This window comes from Takifugu flavidus, chromosome 12 (genome assembly GCF_003711565.1).
Source record: "Takifugu flavidus isolate HTHZ2018 chromosome 12, ASM371156v2, whole genome shotgun sequence".
Lineage (NCBI taxonomy): Eukaryota > Metazoa > Chordata > Actinopteri > Tetraodontiformes > Tetraodontidae > Takifugu > Takifugu flavidus.
Window position 1 is genome coordinate 13,708,655 of NC_079531.1, and position 18,765 is coordinate 13,727,419.

At 52.3% G+C, this 18,765-nt stretch overlaps 2 protein-coding genes across 3 annotated transcripts in view; one reads left to right on the forward strand and one right to left on the reverse strand.

The window, feature by feature from the left end:
- LOC130535381 (P2Y purinoceptor 14-like) overlaps positions 1-3,312 on the reverse strand; it is a 3,877-nt gene extending 565 nt beyond the window's left edge. The window contains exons 1-3 of one of the 2 annotated variants that reach the window (XM_057050378.1): positions 3,245-3,300; positions 2,178-2,232; positions 1-598 (exon numbers count right to left, since the gene is read on the reverse strand). The exon at positions 1-598 is cut by the window's left edge and continues 563 nt beyond it. In XM_057050378.1, coding sequence (XP_056906358.1) covers positions 1-596 — 596 coding nt within the window. In that variant the 5' untranslated portion in view covers positions 597-598; positions 2,178-2,232; positions 3,245-3,300. Of the gene's footprint in view, positions 599-2,177; positions 2,233-3,244 lie in introns of both variants that reach the window. The other variant, XM_057050377.1, reaches the window with a different exon arrangement.
- Positions 3,313-9,940: 6,628 nt separating this feature from the next.
- Positions 9,941-18,563, forward strand: shkbp1 (SH3KBP1 binding protein 1). Its single transcript, XM_057048643.1, has 17 exons — positions 9,941-10,320; positions 10,659-10,712; positions 10,895-10,940; positions 11,015-11,147; positions 11,226-11,306; positions 11,380-11,547; positions 11,827-11,917; positions 15,114-15,304; positions 15,380-15,495; positions 15,783-15,870; positions 16,065-16,181; positions 16,265-16,435; positions 16,511-16,666; positions 16,743-16,839; positions 16,907-17,091; positions 17,181-17,283; positions 17,368-18,563. The coding sequence occupies exons 1-17, from the start codon at positions 10,265-10,267 to the stop codon at positions 18,056-18,058; spliced, it is 2,544 nt and encodes an 847-aa protein (XP_056904623.1). The 5' UTR covers positions 9,941-10,264; the 3' UTR covers positions 18,059-18,563.
- The last annotated feature ends 202 nt before the right edge of the window (positions 18,564-18,765 follow it).

The window sequence follows — 18,765 nt, forward strand, 5'->3', positions numbered from 1 at the left end:
GAGGACGCGCGGTGCCACTGCACCCCCAGCGCCGTCTTCAGCTGCATGCAGCGCCGCGAGTTCTCCGGGCGCGCCGGGGCGCTGGTCAGGACCACGTTGGGGAGGACGCACAGCAGCAGGAAGCTCCAGGTGAGCAGCGCCAGGACCCGGGCGAAAGCCACCGTCTGCACCAGGTGCAGCCAGGACGCCCCCCCGCAGGAGGGGGAGGTGGAGGCAGGAGGCCGCACGATCTTCACGTAGCGCTCCAGGCTGATGAAGCCCATGAGCAGGATGCCCACGTACATGGAGGAGTAGAAGACCACGGACGTGTAGCGGCACATCACCACGTGCAGGCGCCACCCGCCCAGGCCCAGCTGGGCCGCCAGCCGGAGCGGGAAGGTGGCGAGCATGAGCAGGTCGGCCACCACCATGTTCTTCAGGTACACCACCAGGCCGGAGTCGCTGGGAACCCGGAAAAAGATGCAAGCGGCCACGCCGTTGAGCGCCGTCCCCACCAGGCACAGCAGGAAGTACAGCAGCGGCAGGACGTCCTGCGTGAAGGTGCTGCTGAAGTCGGATTGGTTGGTGGACGGGTGGGAGGAGTTCAGGAGATCCATCCCTGCAAACACAACCGCCCCGAGTTAGCGTTAGCATTGAGGCTACCGCTCAGGGTTAGCTTTGAGGCTACCGCTCAGGGTTAGCATTGAGGCTACCGCTCAGGGTTAGCATTGAGGCTATCGCTCAGGGTTAGCATTGAGGCTACCGCTCAGGGTTAGCATTGAGGCTATCGCTCAGGGTTACCATTGAGGCTATCGCTCAGGGTTAGCATTGAGGCTATCGCTCAGGGTTAGCATTGAGGCTACCGCTCAGGGTTAGCATTGAGGCTATCGCTCAGGTTAGCATTGAGGCTATCGCTCAGGGTTAGCATTGAGGCTACCGCTCAGGGTTAGGGTTAGCATTGAGGCTACCGCTCAGGGTTAGCATTGAGGCTACCGCTCAGGTTAGGGTTAGCATCGAGGCTATCGCTCAGGGTTAGCATTGAGGCTACCGCTCAGGGTTAGCATTGAGGCTACCGCTCAGGGTTAGCATTGAGGCTACCGCTCAGGGTTAGGTTAGCATCGAGGCTATCGCTCAGGGTTAGGGTTAGCATCGAGGCTATCGCTCAGGGTTAGCATCGAGGCTATCGCTCAGGGTTAGCATTGAGGCTATCGCTCAGGGTTAGGGTTAGCATCGAGGCTATCGCTCAGGGTTAACATTGAGGCTACCGCTCAGGGTTAGCATTGAGGCTATCGCTCAGGGTTAACATTGAGGCTATCGCTCAGGGTTAACATTGAGGCTATCGCTCAGGTTAGGGTTAGCATGAGGCTACCGCTCAGGGTTAGCATTGAGGCTATCGCTCAGGGTTAGCATTGAGGCTATCGCTCAGGGTTAGGGTAGCATTGAGGCTATCGCTCAGGGTTAGCATTGAGGCTACCGCTCAGGTTAGGGTTAGCATCGAGGCTATCGCTCAGGGTTAACATTGAGGCTATCGCTCAGGGTTAGCATTGAGGCTACCGCTCAGGGTTAGCATTGAGGCTATCGCTCAGGGTTAGGGTTAGCATTGAGGCTATCGCTCAGGGTTAGCATTGAGGCTATCGCTCAGGGTTAGGGTTAGCATCGAGGCTATCGCTCAGGGTTAGCTTTGAGGCTACCGCTCAGGGTTAGCATTGAGGCTACCGCTCAGGGTTAGCATTGAGGCTATCGCTCGCTCAGGGTTAGCATTGAGGCTATCGCTCAGGGTTAGGGTTAGCATCGAGGCTATCGCTCAGGTTAGGGTTAGCATTGAGGCTATCGCTCAGGTTAGGGTTAGCATCGAGGCTATCGCTCAGCTCAGGGTTAGGGTTAGCATCGAGGCTATCGCTCAGGGTTAGGGTTAGCATTGAGGCTATCGCTCAGGGTTAGGGTTAGCGTTGAGGCTATCGCTCAGGGTTAGGGTTACCATTATTAGTTTGTTCCTCTTTAAATAAAGGAGCATCGGTTTTATTAATGATCATTCTGTGCTGTTAGCATAGCATTGCCAGGCTAGCATTGCTTTGGATCATGAAGTTTGAGGAGAAACATCAAGATAGAAGCTCAACTCAAATCTAGAGTAAATATAGTAGATTTCTAAATGCTGAAAATCCCTTTTAGAGGCAAACGTAAGCTTTTCGTGTTCTTACTTGAACTCTGACCCCTTCTAGCTTAGCTTCACATCGATGTGGAGCAAAGACGTTCCTTTGAAATTGAAATGAAATGTTCATTTTATATTAGCTGAGAGAAGCTGGCTGTTTAGGGTTAGGGTTATTAACTAGGGTTAGGGTTATTAACTAGGGTTAGGGTTATTAACTAGGGTTAGGGTTGGGTTATTAACTAGGGTTAGGTTGGGTTATTAACTAGGGTTAGGGTTATTAACTAGGGTTAGGGTTAGGGTTATTAACTAGGGTTAGGGTTGGGTTATTAACTAGGGTTAGGTTATTAACTAGGGTTAGGTTTGGGTTATTAACTAGGGTTAGGGTTATTAACTAGGGTTAGGTTTGGGTTATTAACTAGGTTAGGGTTATTAACTAGGGTTAGGTTTGGGTTATTAACTAGGGTTAGGGTTGGGTTATTAACTAGGGTTAGGGTTATTAACTAGGGTTAGGTTTGGGTTATTAACTAGGGTTAGGGTTGGGTTATTAACTAGGGTTAGGGTTGGGTTATTAAATAACTAGGGTTAGGGTTATTAACTAAGGTCAGGGTTAGGGTGAGGGTTAGAGGGTTGGGGTTATGAACTAGGGTTAGGGTTATAGGGTTATTAACTAACTAGGGTTAGGGTTATTAACTAGGGTCAGGGTTAGGGTGAGGGTTAGAGGGTTGGGGTTATTAACTAGGGTTAGGGTTATTAACTAGGTTAGGGTTATTAACTAGGGTTAGGATTGGGTTATTAACTAACTAGGGTTAGGGTTAGAGGGTTAGGGTTATTAACTAGGGTTAGGGTTATAGGGTTATTAACTAACTAAGGTTAGGGTTATTAACTAGGGTTAGGGTTATAGGGTTATTAACTAACTAGGGTTAGGGTTATAGGGTTATTAACTAACTAGGGTTAGGGTTATTAACTAGGGTTAGGGTTATTAACTAGGGTTAGGGTTGGGTTATTAACTAACTAGGGTTAGGGTTATAACTAGGGTTAGGGTTGGGTTATTAACTAACTAACTCACTTAATCTAGTTGTAGTTGACTTACTTGAACAGAAAAAGTCATGAACTCACCAGACATCAGACGTGGACTCGTGTTCACTGACAGCCTGAAGCCTTTCAGAGGGCGTGCACCATCAAACCTGCCCCCCTGCCCCCCCCCCTGCCCTGCCCCCCCCTGCCCTGCCCCCCTGCCCTGCCCCCCCCCCTGCCCCCCCTGCCCCCCCCAGCACCACAGACAGGTCCGATCTGTTTGTTCAGCTGCTCCTTTGATGCTTCTTTCATCCGTTTTACCTCCGGACCTTTTATGACGTCTCTTCTGCTGTTTGAGAACAAAAGAAGGCGACAAGTTCTCAACAGTGTTGAAAGAAATGTAGAGAAACTGTTGACGAGCGACCAAGGAAGAGTTTTAAGGAAGGAAGAGCAACCTGTTGCTATGGAAACTGCACTGCTGCAGATGATGGATGGATGGATGGATGGATGGATGGATGGATGGATGGATGGATGATGGATGGATGGTGGATGGATGGATGGATGGATGGTGATGGATGGATGGATGCTGATGGATGGATGGTGGGTGGGTGGGTGGGTGGGTGGATGGATGGATGGATGGATGGTGGATGGATGGATGGATGGATGGATGGATGGATGGATGGATGGTGGCTGGGTGGATGGATGGATGGATGGTGGATGGATGGATGGATGGCTGGTGGCTGGCTGGATGGATGGATGGATGGATGGTGGGTGGTGGGTGGGTGGGTGGCTGGATGGATGGATGGTGGTGGATGGATGGGCTGGCTGGATGGATGGATGGATGGTGGATGGATGGATGCTGTTGGATGGAGGGTGGGTGGGTGGTGGCTGGCTGGCTGGATGGTGGATGGCTGGCTGGCTGGATGATGGATGGCATGGGCTGGATGGATGGAGCTGATGGATGGCTGGATGGATGGATGGGTGGTGGATGGATGGATGGATGGTGGATGCTGGATGGTGGTGGATGGATGATGGATGGATGGATGGATGCTGGATGGATGGATGGTGGATGGATGGATGGATGGTGGATGGTGGCTGGATGGGTGGATGGCTGGATGGGTGGGTGGGTGGGTGGATGGATGGATGGTGGATGGCTGGATGGATGGATGGATGGCTGGCTGGCTGGATGATGGCTTGCTGGATGGATGATGGCTGGCTGGGTTGGGTTGGGATGGATGGTGGATGGATGGATGGATGGTGGATGGATGGATGGATGGATGGATGGGCTAGGATGGATGGATGGATGGATGGATGATGGATGGATGGATGGCTGGATGGATGGATGGATGGGGTGGTTGGTGGATGGATGGGGCTGCTGGCTGGGTGGGTGGGTGGGTGGGTGGGTGGATGGATGGATGGATGGATGGATGATGGATGGATGGCTGGATGGATGGAGGGATGGATGGATGATGGGTGGATGGATGGATGATGGATGGATGATGGATGGATGGATGGATGGATGGGTGGGTGGATGGAGGCTGGTGGATGGTGGGTGGATGGCTGGATGGTGGATGGGTGGATGGATGGATGATGGCTGGATGGATGCTGGATGGATGGATGGATGATGGATGGCTGGATGATGGAGGTGGATGGATGGATGGATGGGTGGGTGGGTGGGTGGGTGCTGGATGGATGGATGGATGGGAGCTGGATGGGTGGATGGATGGATGGATGGCTGGATGGATGCGGTGGGTGGGTGGCTGGATGGATGGATGGGTGGGTGGTGGATGGATGGATGGATGGATGGGTGGGTGGGTGGAGGGATGGATGGTGGGTGGATGGATGGAGGGATGATGGATGGATGGATGATGGATGGATGGATGGGTGGATGGTGGATGGATGGATGGATGGATGGGTTGGGGTGGGTGGGTGGGTGGATGGATGGTGGATGGATGGATGGATGATGGATGGTGGATCTGATGGATGGATGGATGGATGAATGGATGGATGGATGATGGTCTGGATGGATGGATGGCTGGTGGATGGATGGATGGATGGGTGGGTGGGTGGGTGGGTGGATGGATGGATGGCTGGATGGATGATGGATGGATGGATGGAGGGATGGCTGGATGGATGGATTGGATGGGTGGATGGATGGATGGATGATGGATGGATGCTGGATGGATGGATGGATGGGTGGATGGGTGGCTGGATGGATGGATGGATGGGTGCGATGGATGGATGGATGGGTGGGTGGATGGATGGATGGATGGTGGATGGATGGTGGATGGATGGATGATGGATGGATGGATGGATGGCATGGATGATGGATGGATGGTGGCTGGATGGATGGATGGCTGGATGGATGGATGGGTGATGGATGGATGGGTGGTGGATGGATGGATGGATGGATGGGTGGGTGGGTGGATGGATGGATGGATGGATGATGGATGGATGGATGATGGATGGATGGATGGATGGATGGATGGATGGCTGGGTGGGTGGGTGGGTGGGTGGATGGATGATTCAGCACCTCCAGACAGACACTCACCTGGGTCCCAGACTCCTTTTTCTGCAGGTTATACTCACTTACACACACACACACACACACACACACACACACACACACACACACAATGTCCAGTTCAGTGTCCAGTTCAGTGTCCAGTTCAGTGTCCAGTTAAACCAGCACAGTCGGTCCTGAGAGACGTTTCCTGACTTTAATTACCTGTCATTAGAGCGTTTTCCCAGGTATTTAGGTTGTGCACGTGTGTGTTTCTGTCTCCAGCCTCCTGAGTGGGCGCATCTCCACCCTGAAGGATGAAACGGGAGCAGTGAGTTGGAGACCTGACGTGCTTCTGGATGTGACCTGCTGCTTCCATCATGTGTCCCTCCTCTCTCCCCGTAGATCTTCATTGACAGGGACCCCTCACTGTTTGCCACTATTCTCAACTTCCTACGGACAAAAGAGCTCCATCCACGCTCAATTAACGTGCACTTGCTCATGCACGAGGCTGAGTTCTATGGAATCGCGCCGCTGGGTGAGACACACATTTGAAGTCACGTAGACTCGTTCTCTTCTTGCCGTGGTGTTTATAGAGACGTTTGTTCTGTGCCAGTGCGGAAGCTGCAGCTCTGTGACGAGCTCGACCGGTCCTCCTGTGGGAACGTGCTCTTCAACGGCTACCTGCCTCCTCCAGGTACCCGAGGCCTCCTCACTGGCCCTGCTGCACCACCTCCCTCTCTAACCCATCCATCCCATCTTCTAGTGTATCCAGCAAAGCGGCGCAACCGCCACAGCGTGGCGGGCTCCCATTTCATGGCGGGTCGAGCCGTTGCCATGGAGAGAGCTCCCGTCAGACGCAGCAACACCATGCCACCAAACCTGGGGAATTCTGGGATACTCAGCAGAGCCCTGACTGAGGAGAAGACACCAGGAGGTAACGCACACACCTGCACGCACACACCTGCACGCACACACCTGCACGCACACACCTGCACGCACACACCTGCACGCACACACCTGCACGCACACACGCACACGGAATATTGTTTAATTTTATTATCAACGTGTGTGTGTGTGTGTTGTGCGTGTGTGTGTGTGTGTGTGTGTGCGTGCGTTGTGTTGTGTGTGCGTGTGTGTGTGTGTGTGTGTGCGCGCGTGGTTTGTGTGTGTGTGTGTTCGCGCGTGTTTGTGTGTGTGTGTGTGTTGTGCGTGCGTGCGTGCGTGTGTTTGTGTGTGTGGTGTGTGTGTGTGTGTGTGCGTGTGTGTGTGTGTGTTGCGTGCGTGTGTGTGTGTGTGTAGGGCAGGTGTCAGACCCTGGCATGGTTCGGATCATCTGTGGTCATCACAACTGGATCGCTGTGGCGTACGCCCAGTTTGTCGTCTGTTACAGGTGAACACATGATTTAATAATGTTGTCATTCAGGTTGCTTCCAGGTTAAATACAGAAGTTAACAAACTCAATGAAATCCTTCTTTTGTGGTCCAAATTTCATCATTTAAGACGTAGAAATGCAGATTTATAGTCATTATTTTGGTTTTGGGTGGAGGGCTGGATGGATGGATGGGTGGGTGGGTGGCTGGATGGTGGATAGATGGGTTGGTGGAGGGATGGATGGATGGATGGCTGGCTGCTGGCTGGATGGATGGAGGGAGGGATGGATGCTGGATGGGTGGGTGGGGCTGGGAGGGATGGATGGATGGATGGCTGGTGGATGGCGGCTGGATGATTGCTGGCTGGCTGGATGGATTGATGGATGATGGATTGGATGGGGGTGGATGGATGGCTGGATGTGTGGCTGGCTGGGTGGGTGGGTGGTGTGTGGATGCTGGATGGCTGGATGGATGGCTGGATGGCTGGATGGATGGGTGGATGGGTGGCTGGATGGCTGGCTGGCTGGATGGATGGATGGATGGCTGGCTGGGTGGTGGGTGGTGGGTGGCTGGCTGGATGGCTGGTGGCTGGATGGCTGGGGATTGCTGATGATGGATGCTGGATGGGTGGCGCTGGGTGGATGCTAGGATGGACTGGATGGATGGGTGGGTGGGTGGCTGGCTGGATGGATGGATGGGTGGGTGGGTGGATGGATGGTGGGCTGGATGGATGGGTGGGTGGGGGCTGGATGGATGGCGTGGATGGATGGAGGGCTGATGGATGGATGGATGATGGATGGATGGCTGGGTGGTGGATGGATGGATGCTGGATGGATGGATGGCTGGATGGGATGTGGATGGATGGTGGCTGGATGGATGGATGGGTGGTGGGGGTGGGTGGGTGGATGGATGGATGGTGGATGATGGATGGAGGGATGGATGGATGGATGGATGGGTGGGTGGATGGGTGGATGGATGGATGGATGGCTGGATGGATGGCTGGATGGATGGATGGCTGGGTGGGTGGGTGGGTGTGGGTGGCTGGATGGATGGTGGATGGATGGATGGCTGGATGGAGGCTGATGGATGGATGGATGGATGGATGGATGGATGGATGGATGGCTGGGTGGGTGGGTGGGTGGCTGGATGATGGATGGGTGGCTGGGTGGGTGGAGGCTGGATGGATGGATGGGTGGGTGGATGGATGCTGGATGCTGGAGGATGGATGGATGGGTGGGTGGGTGGATGGATGGATGGATGGATGGGTGGGTGGAGGGCTGGTGGATGGATGGCTGGATGGCTGGATGCGGCTGGCTGGAGGGCTGGATGGATGGATGGCTGGATGCGTGGGTGGCTGGATGGCTGATGGATGCTGCTGGCCGGCTGCTGGATGGGGTGGATGGATGGATGGATGGATGATGGATGGAAGGATGGGTGGAGGGATGGATGGCTGGATGGATGGATGATGGATGCTGGATGGATGGATGATGGATGGATGGGTGGTGGGTGGGTGGGTGGCTGGATGGATGGATGGATGGATGGATGGATGGGTGGAGGGATGGATGGATGGATGGATGAATGGGTGGATGGATGGATGGATGGATGGATGGATGGATGGATGGATGGATGGATGGATGGAGGATGCTGGGATGGGTGGATGGATGGATGGATGGAGGGATGGATGGGTGGGGATGGATGGATGGATGGATGGATGGGTGGAGGGATGGATGGATGGGTGGATGGATGGAGGGATGATGGACAGACAGACAGAGGGGGGGTTATGCCAGATAACAGGATGTTTGCCAGACTGAATTTGGATTTGGACGCTTTGTCCTTTTTTTAAACTTCCCATCTTCCCAGTTTTAAACTTCCCAGTTTTGAACTTCCGGTCCCTCCAGCCTTCAGGTTTGGGGTCTGATCGACTGAGGCTCCAGGAGAATAAAGGTCCCACTAAATAAAGACGTTGGTGATTGATTGAATTCAACCGGAATTTAAACTATTTTAGCTGGATTTCTTTTCTAAATTGATGTTAATTTGGACGAGCAACATCCAGAAGAAGCTCAAATGCCTTTCAGTGGCGAATGTGACGCTTCCGGGTCGTCCGACGCTCCTCAGCGGTTATTTGGGAGCTGTTTATCTGAGCCGTGCACGCCCACGCTGCTCCGTGCACGGAGGAGAATCGAATCGGAGGAAGAGGAGCCTGCAGCGAGGAGGAAGCTCGGGAGGAAGATACCGGAGAGCAGAGCCGGAAGAGGAGCGTGCCTGCTGAGAGGACGCGTGCACGTGCCTGCTGAGAGGACGCGTGCACGTGCCTGCTGAGAGAGACGCGTGCACGTGCCTGCTGAGAGGACGCGTGCACGGCAGCAGCAGCAGAGCTGTTCTCAGGAAACGCTCAAAGTTTAACAGGTTTCACCCTAATTTGGTCCAGTAAAGAAACACAAAGTAGCCAAAACATGGAAAAGGAAGAGAAAAAGCATTTTATGAATGTGAAACTTCACCAAAAGAATGAAAACATCTCCCACATGAACCTTTTCCATCGTCATCTGTCGCAGACCATGAAAATAATTTAAAAAATGGAAATAATTGACCATAAATAAGTCCAACCTTTTAGTTTTAAACACATCATTTAAAGTGGAGAAGCCCCCGTGGTGGATGTTGTAGTTTAATGTCAGCGATTCCTCCTAAAGAAGGTGAATCGTAATAGTTATTAGGACCTCGTGGCTCCAGACGGGCTGTAAACGAGCCTCAAGATCCCTCCTAATTAATAAATTAGTTCACAACTTTCTTATTGATTGATATCGATCTTGATAAACTATGTTTTAGTTTTCCTTCCATTGATTTAACGAAATTATTGGAATCCACTGGCCTCCGACAGGAGTGCCCAAATCCATGTGGTCCGAGCCGGGTTTTCTGTCGAACCAGGCAGAAACAGCTGCCTTTTGTGTCCAACCAGATGTTTGCTTTCATCTGGAATCCTCGTTCCTGGGGGGGCATTTCTGCCTAATAGGACAGAAAATCCGAGTCCATTGCGCCCTAAGAGGCCTCTCTTTGGACACCCTGATTTAGGACATCCTGAAAACCCGGAGGACCTCCTGATTCGGGACTCCGGTCCGTGTTTTACCCGTCACCGCCCGCTATGTTCTGGGACCGGAAGTGGTTTTCAGACAATCCCGGAAAAGTAATTTATTCACACAATGGAGTAAAAAACAAGAGTGGTTCTGGTGCTGAGTGTGAACCCGTGTAGAGATGTGCAGCACGGCTCGGAACGGCGACATCATCCATCTGAATGTCGGAGGGAAAAGGTGACTTTCGTCGAGCGTGTCGGCTAATGCTAATGCTAGGTTAGCTGCTAATCAGCAGCGTCCTCTGCTTTTGAAAACACACATGCAAGTGGATGAAACTTAATCGCATCTTCATGTCGCTTTGACACGTTTGGGCCGGTTTGCGGCTTGGTTCCGGTGCCAGTAACTTTGTTTTTGCTGCTATTTATTTTCACATTAACAGAACTTCTAAGAATTGGGTTTGGCATTAGTGACCATCCAGCGTCATTACTTCTGAGGCGTTAGGATTTGATTATTTTGGGATTCATCAGCTTCAGAAAATGTCATTTTATTGCTTTTGCTTGCTCATCTTTCTCTAGGTTCAGCACCTCCAGACAGACACTCACCTGGGTCCCAGACTCCTTTTTCTGCAGGTTATACTCACTTACACACACACACACACACACACACACCACACACACACACAGTGTCCAGTTCAGTGTGCAGTTAAACCAGCACAGTCGGTCCTGAGAGACGGTTTACCTGACTTTAATTAGCTGTCATTAGAGCGTTTCCCAGGTATTTAGGTTGTGCACGTGTGTGTTTCTGTCTCCAGCCTCCTGAGTGGGCGCATCTCCACCCTGAAGGATGAAACGGGAGCAGTGAGTTGAGACACTGACGTGCTTCTGGATGTGACCTGCTGCTTCCATCATGTGTCCCTCCTCTCTCCCCGTAGATCTTCATTGACAGGGACCCCTCACTGTTTGCCACCATTCTCAACTTCCTACGGACAAAAGAGCTCCATCCACGCTCAATTAACGTGCACTTGCTCATGCACGAGGCTGAGTTCTATGGAATCGCGCCGCTGGGTGAGACACACATTTGAAGTCACGTAGACTCGTTCTCTTCTTGCCGTGGTGTTTATAGAGACGTTTGTTCTGTGCCAGTGCGGAAGCTGCAGCTCTGTGACGAGCTCGACCGGTCCTCCTGTGGGAACGTGCTCTTCAACGGCTACCTGCCTCCTCCAGGTACCCGAGGCCTCCTCACTGGCCCTGCTGCTGCACCACCTCCCTCTCTAACCCCATCCATCCCATCTTCTAGTGTATCCAGCAAAGCGGCGCAACCGCCCAGCGTGGCGGGCTCCCAGTTCATGGGGTCGAGCCGTTGCCATGGAGAGAGCTCCCGTCAGACGCAGCAACACCATGCCACCAAACCTGGGGAATTCTGGGATACTCAGCAGAGCCCTGACTGAGGAGAAGACACCAGGAGGTAACGCACACACCTGCACGCACACACCTGCACGCACACACCTGCACGCACACACCTGCATGCACACACCCGCACGCACACACGCACACGGAATATTGTTTAATTTAGTTATCAATGTGTGTGTGTGCGTGTGTGTGTGTGCGCGTGTGTGGTGCGTGTGTGTGTGCGTGCGTGCGTGTGGTGTGTGTGTGTGTGTGGTGTGTGTGTGTGCGCGCGTGTGTGTGTGTGCGCGCGTGTGTGTGTGTGTGTGTGTGCGTGCGTGCGTGTGTGTGTGTGTAGGGCAGGTGTCAGACCCTGGCATGGTTCGGATCATCTGTGGTCATCACAACTGGATCGCTGTGGCATACGCCCAGTTTGTCGTCTGTTACAGGTGAACACATGATTTAATAATGTTGTCATTCAGGTTGCTTCCAGGTTTAAATACAGAAGTTAACAAACTCAATGAAATCCTTCTTTTGTGGTCCAAATTTCATCATTTAAGACGTAGAAATGCAGATTTATAGTAATTATTTTTGGTTTTAAACTTGATATAAATACTAGTTTGTAAAAATAGTTTGTGGTATCTTTAAGAAACAATAAGATCATAATTGCTGAGCGTCTGATGATGTCACTGCCAAAGTTGTGTCCAGTGTGTTGGGACAGAACTGGAGACGTGTTGGTGATTAGCTTTATTAGCTTTATTAGCTAGGAACTGACCTGGAACTGGACTAATAACCAGTCCGTATAATCGGTCTCAAAGAAATCCACTAATAATGTTGCTAATTGGATGCTATCTTACACTAATAAAGTTCATTGGGAAGGTTTGAGTGCAAGTATCACAACTTCCCTGGTCTTGGTCTGGTCTTCATCTGGTCTTGGTCTGGTCTTCATCTGGTCTTGGTGGTCTTGGTCTGGTCTTCATCTGGTCTTGGTCTGGTCTTCATCTGGTCTTGGTCTGGTCTTCATCTGGTCTTGGTCTGGTCTTCATCTGGTCTTGGTCTGGTCTTGGTCTGGTCTTGGTCTGGTCTTCATCTGGTCTTGGTCTGGTCTTGGTCTGGTCTTCATCTGGTCTTGGTCTGGTCTTCATCTGGTCTTGGTCTGGTCTTGGTCTGGTCTTCATCTGGTCTTGGTCTGGTCTTCATCTGGTCTTGGTTTGGTCTTCATCTGGTCTGGTCTGGTCTTGGTCTGGTCTTGGTCTGGTCTTGGTCTGGTCTTGGTCTGGTCTTGGTCTGGTCTTCATCTGGTCTTGGTCTGGTCTTCGTCTGGTCTTCATCTGGTCTTGGTCTGGTCTTGGTCTGGTCTTCATCTGGTCTTCATCTGGTCTTGGTCTGGTCTTCATCTGGTCTTCATCTGGTCTTGGTCTGGTCTTCATCTGGTCTTGGTCTGGTCTTCATCTGGTCTTGGTCTGGTCTTGGTCTGGTCTTCATCTGGTCTTCATCTGGTCTTGGTCTGGTCTTCATCTGGTCTTCATCTGGTCTTGGTCTGGTCTTCATCTGGTCTTGGTCTGGTCTTCATCTGGTCTTGGTCTGGTTGGTCTGGTCTTCATCTGGTCTTCATCTGGTCTTGGTCTGGTCTTCATCTGGTCTTGGTCTGGTCTTCATCTGGTCTTGGTCTGGTCTTGGTCTGGTCTTCATCTGGGCTTGGTCTGGTCTTCATCTGGTCTTGGTCTTGGTCTTGGTCTGGTCTGCTCAGAAGCATAACGAGGCCTTTGAAGCAGAAGCCTCCGTTAGCTGTGTCCGGCTCTGGGAAAAGGCAATAGGAAGAGATGGTGAGGTCATGGCACACGCTGGTCTCCTGAGCTTTGGTGGCTGCAGAACCCCTGAAGATTCTCCGATGCTGCTTCAGGCTTTATAATGGATTCAAGCTGAGCCACAGGCTCATCAGAATCGTGTTACTTCACGGCACCTTCGTCTCACATTTAGGCTTTTGTTTCCTTCAGAGCTCTTTCTTTGTTCAGGTCATGTGGTGAGGTCCCAGCAAGAGACGTGGGGGGGGCTGTCAGCAGAAGACCTTTCTAGAGCCTCCTCAGATACTGGGTTAGGGTTAGAGTTAGGGTTAGAGTTAGGGTTAGAGTTAGGGTTAGAGGGTTAGAGTTAGGGTTAGAGTTAGGGTTAGAGTTAGAGGGTTAGGGTTAGAGGGTTAGAGTTAGAGTTAGAGGGTTAGGGTTAGAGTTAGAGGGTTAGAGTTAGGGTTAGAGGGTTAGAGTTAGAGGGTTAGGGTTAGAGTTAGAGGGTTAGAGTTAGGGTTAGAGGGTTAGGGTTAGAGGGTTAGGGTTAGAGGGTTAGAGGGTTAGAGTTAGGGTTAGAGGGTTAGAGTTAGAGGGTTAGGGTTAGAGGGTTAGGGTTAGAGGGTTAGAGGGTTAAGTTAGAGGGTTAGGGTTAGAGGGTTAGAGTTAGGGTTAGAGGGTTAGAGTTAGAGGGTTAGGGTTAGGGTTAGAGGGTTAGAGTTAGGGTTAGAGGGTTAGAGTTAGGGTTAGAGGGTTAGAGTTAGAGTTAGAGGGTTAGGGCGTTAGGGTTAGAGTTAGAGGGTTAGGCTTAGAGGGTTAGGGCGTTAGGGTTAGAGGGTTAGGGCGTTAGGGTTAGAGGGTTAGGGTTAGAGTTAGAGGGTTAGGGTTAGAGTTAGAGGGTTAGAGTTAGAGGGTTAGGGTTAGAGGGTTAGAGGGTTAGGGTTAGAGGGTTAGGGTTAGAGGGTAGAGTTAGAGGGTTAGGGTTAGAGGGTTAGGTTCGGGTTAGAGGGTTAGAGGGTTAGAGTTAGAGTTAGAGGGTTAGGGCGTTAGGGTTAGGGTTAGAGGGTTCGGGTTAGGGTTAGAGGGTTAGGTTAGAGGGTTAGAGTTAGGGTTAGGGTTAGAGGGTTAGAGTTAAGGTTAGAGGGTTAGAGTTAGGGTTAGGTTAGAGTTAGAGGGTTAGGGCGTTAGGGTAGAGGGTTAGAGTTAGAGGTTAGGGGTTAGAGGGTTAGGGCGTTAGGGTTAGAGGGTTAGGGCGTTGGGGTTAGAGGGTTAGGGTTAGGGTTAGAGGGTTAGGGTTAGAGTTAGAGGGTTAGGGTTAGAGTTAGAGGGTTAGGCTTAGAGGGTTAGGGTTAGGGGGTTAGAGTTAGGGTTTGGTTAGGGTTAGGGTTAGGGAGGGTTAGGGCTAGGGTTAGAGGGTTAGGGCTAGGGTTAGGGCTAGGGTTAGGGGGTTAGGGTTAGGGTTAGGGAGGGTTAGGGCTAGGGTTAGGGCTAGGGTTAGAGGGTTAGGGTTAGGGTTAGGGAGGGCTAGGGTTAGGGAGGGTTAGGGCTAGGGTTAGGGCAAGGGTTAGAGGGTTAGGGAGGGTTCGGGTTAGGGTTGGGTTAGAGGGTTAGGGAGGGTTAGGGTTAGGGCTAGGGTTAGGGGGTTAGGGTTAGGGTTAGGGAGGGTTAGGGCTAGGGTTAGGGCTAGGGTTAGGGTTAGGGCTAGGGTTAGGGAGGGCTAGGGTTAGGGTTAGGGCGTTAGGGTTAGAGGGTTAGGGCTAGGGTTAGGGTTAGGGTTGGGTTAGGGTAGAGGGTTAGGGTTGGGTTAGATCAACGGGATCTCTGAACTGTGTAGCACTACAGTAACAAAGCAATGTTTCAGGGTGAAGGAATCCACTGGGTGGCAGCAGGTCTTCACCTCGCCTCGCCTCGACTGGCTGATTGACAGGGTGGCGCTCAACGCTAAAGTGATGGCAGGTTCACTGGGAGACAATGATAAGATGGTGGCCGTTGCCTCGGTGACGGAGATCATTCTTTGGGCCATCTGTCCAGATGGTAACGGGAATGAAATTGGTAAGAACAGATGATTAATCGGGACATTTGAAACGGCTGTAAGGAGATTCCCCCTAAATCGGCCCCTCTCCTCAGGTGTCTTCAGCCTGAACGTCCCGGCGGAGGCGCTCTTTTTTGTTGGGAACCAGCTGATCGCCACCAGCAACACCGGGAGGGTCGGCGTCTGGAACGCCGTCACTAAGCACTGGCAGGTCATTGCTGCTTCCTGTTGGAAGACTACAGATGTTGTTTAAGCTAAACTTCTAAAGATGACGTATATGACAGGAAAATAGACTCTGTGGACCCGTCCTGCTCTGATCTCTGGTGTGTCCATCTGGTCCTCCAGAGGTTGCTCGTGTCTGGCCGGGGACGACCGATCATGGACACTGTTAGCAACACTCTGCATCTGGAGTCCCCATAAATGTGGAGCCTTTAGTGAAATGTGATTGGACCTTCAGGGAATCCGTTCTTAACTGTTTGTGTGATGTTGTGTGGTCAGAACCAGGATGTGGTTCCCATCAGCAGCTATGACACCGCCGGGTCCTTCCTCATCCTGGGCTGCAACAATGGCTCCATCTACTATATTGGTGAGTTGCACATGAAGACGTAATGCACAGGTGCCCCTGGCGGCCCTCAGGAGCCCTCAGGAGCCCTCAGGAGCTGTGATGTGAACCCAAATGAAGCTTCTCCGTCTGAACTGAGATGCCAATAGTCCAACAATAGTGCTGCCGGGTGCCTGAGGGCTTTTATTGGTGAGAGTTGATGAAGCTCTGTTGGTCAGATGTGCAGAAGTTTCCCCTGAGGATGAAGGACAACGACCTGCTGGTGACTGAGCTGTACCGGGACCCGACTGAGGATGCCATCACGGCTCTCAGTGTCTACCTCACCCCAAAAACCAGTAGGCAGCGCTCACCGTTTGTCCTTGTGCTACCAGCGTGACTAAAGGAAGCCAGCTATCCTCACACATGGTCATGTGAGCAGGTGACAGTGGAAACTGGATTGAGATCGCATACGGGACCAGCTCTGGGTCGGTCCGGGTCATTGTCCAGCACCCGGAGACAGTCGGCTCAGGACCGCAGCTCTTCCAGACCTTCTCTGTGCACCGCAGCCCTGTCACCAAGATCATGCTGTCGGAGAAACACCTGATTTCAGGTCTGGTTCTGGCGGGCCCACACTCACGTGCTCCTTCTTCATCGCAACCTTGCTGAAATTGTTCATGTGTGCCAGTTTGTGCCGACAACAACCACGTGCGGACGTGGACGGTGACCCGGTTCAGAGGGATGATCTCCACCCAGCCTGGATCCACACCCCTCAGCTCCTTCAAGATCCTCAGCCTGGATGATGTGGATGGACGAGGAGGCTGCAGCGCTGGGACCGAGATCGGTAACACCTGTTTCTGGAACATTCCCTGCTCAAGAGCTCTGTTTCTGCGGTAGCTTCATCCCACTCTGTGTTCCAGGTCCGTATGGGGAGAGAGACGATCAGCAAGTGTTCATCCAGAGAGTCGTCCCAGACACAGATAAGCTGTACGTCAGGCTTTCGTCCAACGGGAAGAGGTGAGAGAACTGGTCAAGGGCTCCTTTCCTCTGTGTCACTCTGAACCTGCAGCGTGTGTGTTGTCAGGGTGTGTGAGGTGCGTTCCGTGGACGGCACCTCCATCACTGCCTTCATGGTCCACGAGTGTGAGGGCTCAAGCCGCATTGGCTCGCGTCCTCGCCGCTACCTTTTTAGCGGCCACAGCAACGGCAGCATCCAGATGTGGGACTTGACGACCGCCATGGACATTGCTGGAAAGGTGGACATCAGAGGTGAGCCCCACGTGTTGGGCCGGTCCCCCCTGTTCCTGTGTGTTGTGAGCTCTGACTGTCACTGAGCATTATTGGCTGTTGTCTGGTAGCACTGGGAGGGCCGACTGAAGAGGAGCTGCTGGAGCTGCTGGACCAGTGTGACCTGGCACTGGCCAGAACGCCTGACAGCACACCGAGAGCCTCCACCTGCAGGTACACACTTCATTTGTTCACTTTTAGAAGATGGAGAGCAGGTTCATGGGTTATTGATGCTAACATCCTGACTTCCTGTCCCAGCCTTCACTCTCAAGTCAGCGACTCTTTGAGGGCGGAGCGTCTCCACTGGGCAGGAGGACGAGGAGCGTCCAGTGTTTCAGGCTCGTCTGCCTCACTGTGCGGTAGCCTCCCTCGCCAGGCGACGCCCCCTGTGCCCCCCAGCAAACCGCTCAGAGATCTTGGCCTCTTGGTCGGTCCTACATTTGGGCTGCAGACACTGGCTGTCCCTCCGTATACCCATAATTCCTCTCCAGCCCATTCCTCTAGCTCCGTGTGTGGAAGATTGGACAGCGATGGGTCCGTTCGGAGAGGGAGCTTTGTTGAGCGCTGTCAGGAACGTGCCAAAGGTTCTGAGGCAGCAGGCGTCGCTACACTGTCCACCCCCTCGGAGAGCATGAGGCGGAGCTTGGCAGTGTGCAGTGAGCTGGAGGCGAGATTTGGACTCAGGACGCCAGCCACGTTCTCGATGTCTCCGGGGCCACGACACTCTCCAGGAACACCTTCATCATCACACAACAGGCCCACGGTCACATCTCCGTCAAGCCCCCCCCCCCCACAGTCTGTAAGCCCCAGCAGGATGCATTCTGCTGCCTCAGCTCCCCCTTCCTCTGCCGAGGAGCCAGGTTCTGCTGAGAGCCCAGCTGCTCCAGAAGGTCCCGCCTGTGCTTTGCCCACCAGCCCCAAACCGCACATGAACGAGACCAGCTTCTGATTGGTTGGGACAGACGGCTGACGGTCCCTGCTGACGGTCCCTGCTGACGGTCCCTGCTGGCTTTGCTCCTGTTTTCACCAGAGGCTTTGGACAGCCAGTCACATGTTGCCAAAGTTGCTGTGGGCTGGTTGCTTGTCAAAGCTAACTTATTAACGTGTGATAAACAAAATCAGTGTCAGATAACAAAGAAAAACAGTCCTGTTGCAAAGCTTAAATCTTTTGTAGTTCTTTCAGTAATTAATCATGGAAGGGCGATAACTGCTCAGCTGTGTCAGACATGTGTAGCGGCTACAGCATAAATGCTAACACAATAAACCGTCGGAGTTGTGGGCAGGGCTTTGCTGTAGTGACACGTTATCTTTGATATCATTTTGGAACCAACAGAAGCTTTGAGTATTTATAATCACATTTTCTAAAAAAATGTATAGAAACTTTATTTTTTATAACTTGTATGTCTGATATCTTCAAGTTTAGTCTTTTGACCATAAATTCTGTGAAAACCCAACATGTCTGTCCCTTTATTGACCAGAGAAGGTGCTCGAGCTGAGGCGTTTGTGCAACTTTCCTGCTGACTCACGCCTGGTCCAAAGCTGACTCGGCAGATTCTACAGGGGTGACGTCAGCCTGAGTTAATGTACTCTACGGGTCGATAAATGAACGGTAGAAGTAAAGGAAAACCTAACCGTCTTGTACTGGGATGATCAAAC

Bases quoted from the DNA above. Each gene is read 5' to 3' on its own strand.
- shkbp1 (XM_057048643.1), top strand. From the start codon at position 10,265: ATGTGCAGCACGGCTCGGAACGGCGACATCATCCATCTGAATGTCGGA. The intron at 11,548-11,826 runs GTAACGCACACA...GTGTGTGTGTAG, and splicing joins TGAGGAGAAGACACCAGGAG to GGCAGGTGTCAGACCCTGGC. The intron at 16,182-16,264 runs GTAGGCAGCGCT...TCATGTGAGCAG, and splicing joins CTACCTCACCCCAAAAACCA to GTGACAGTGGAAACTGGATT.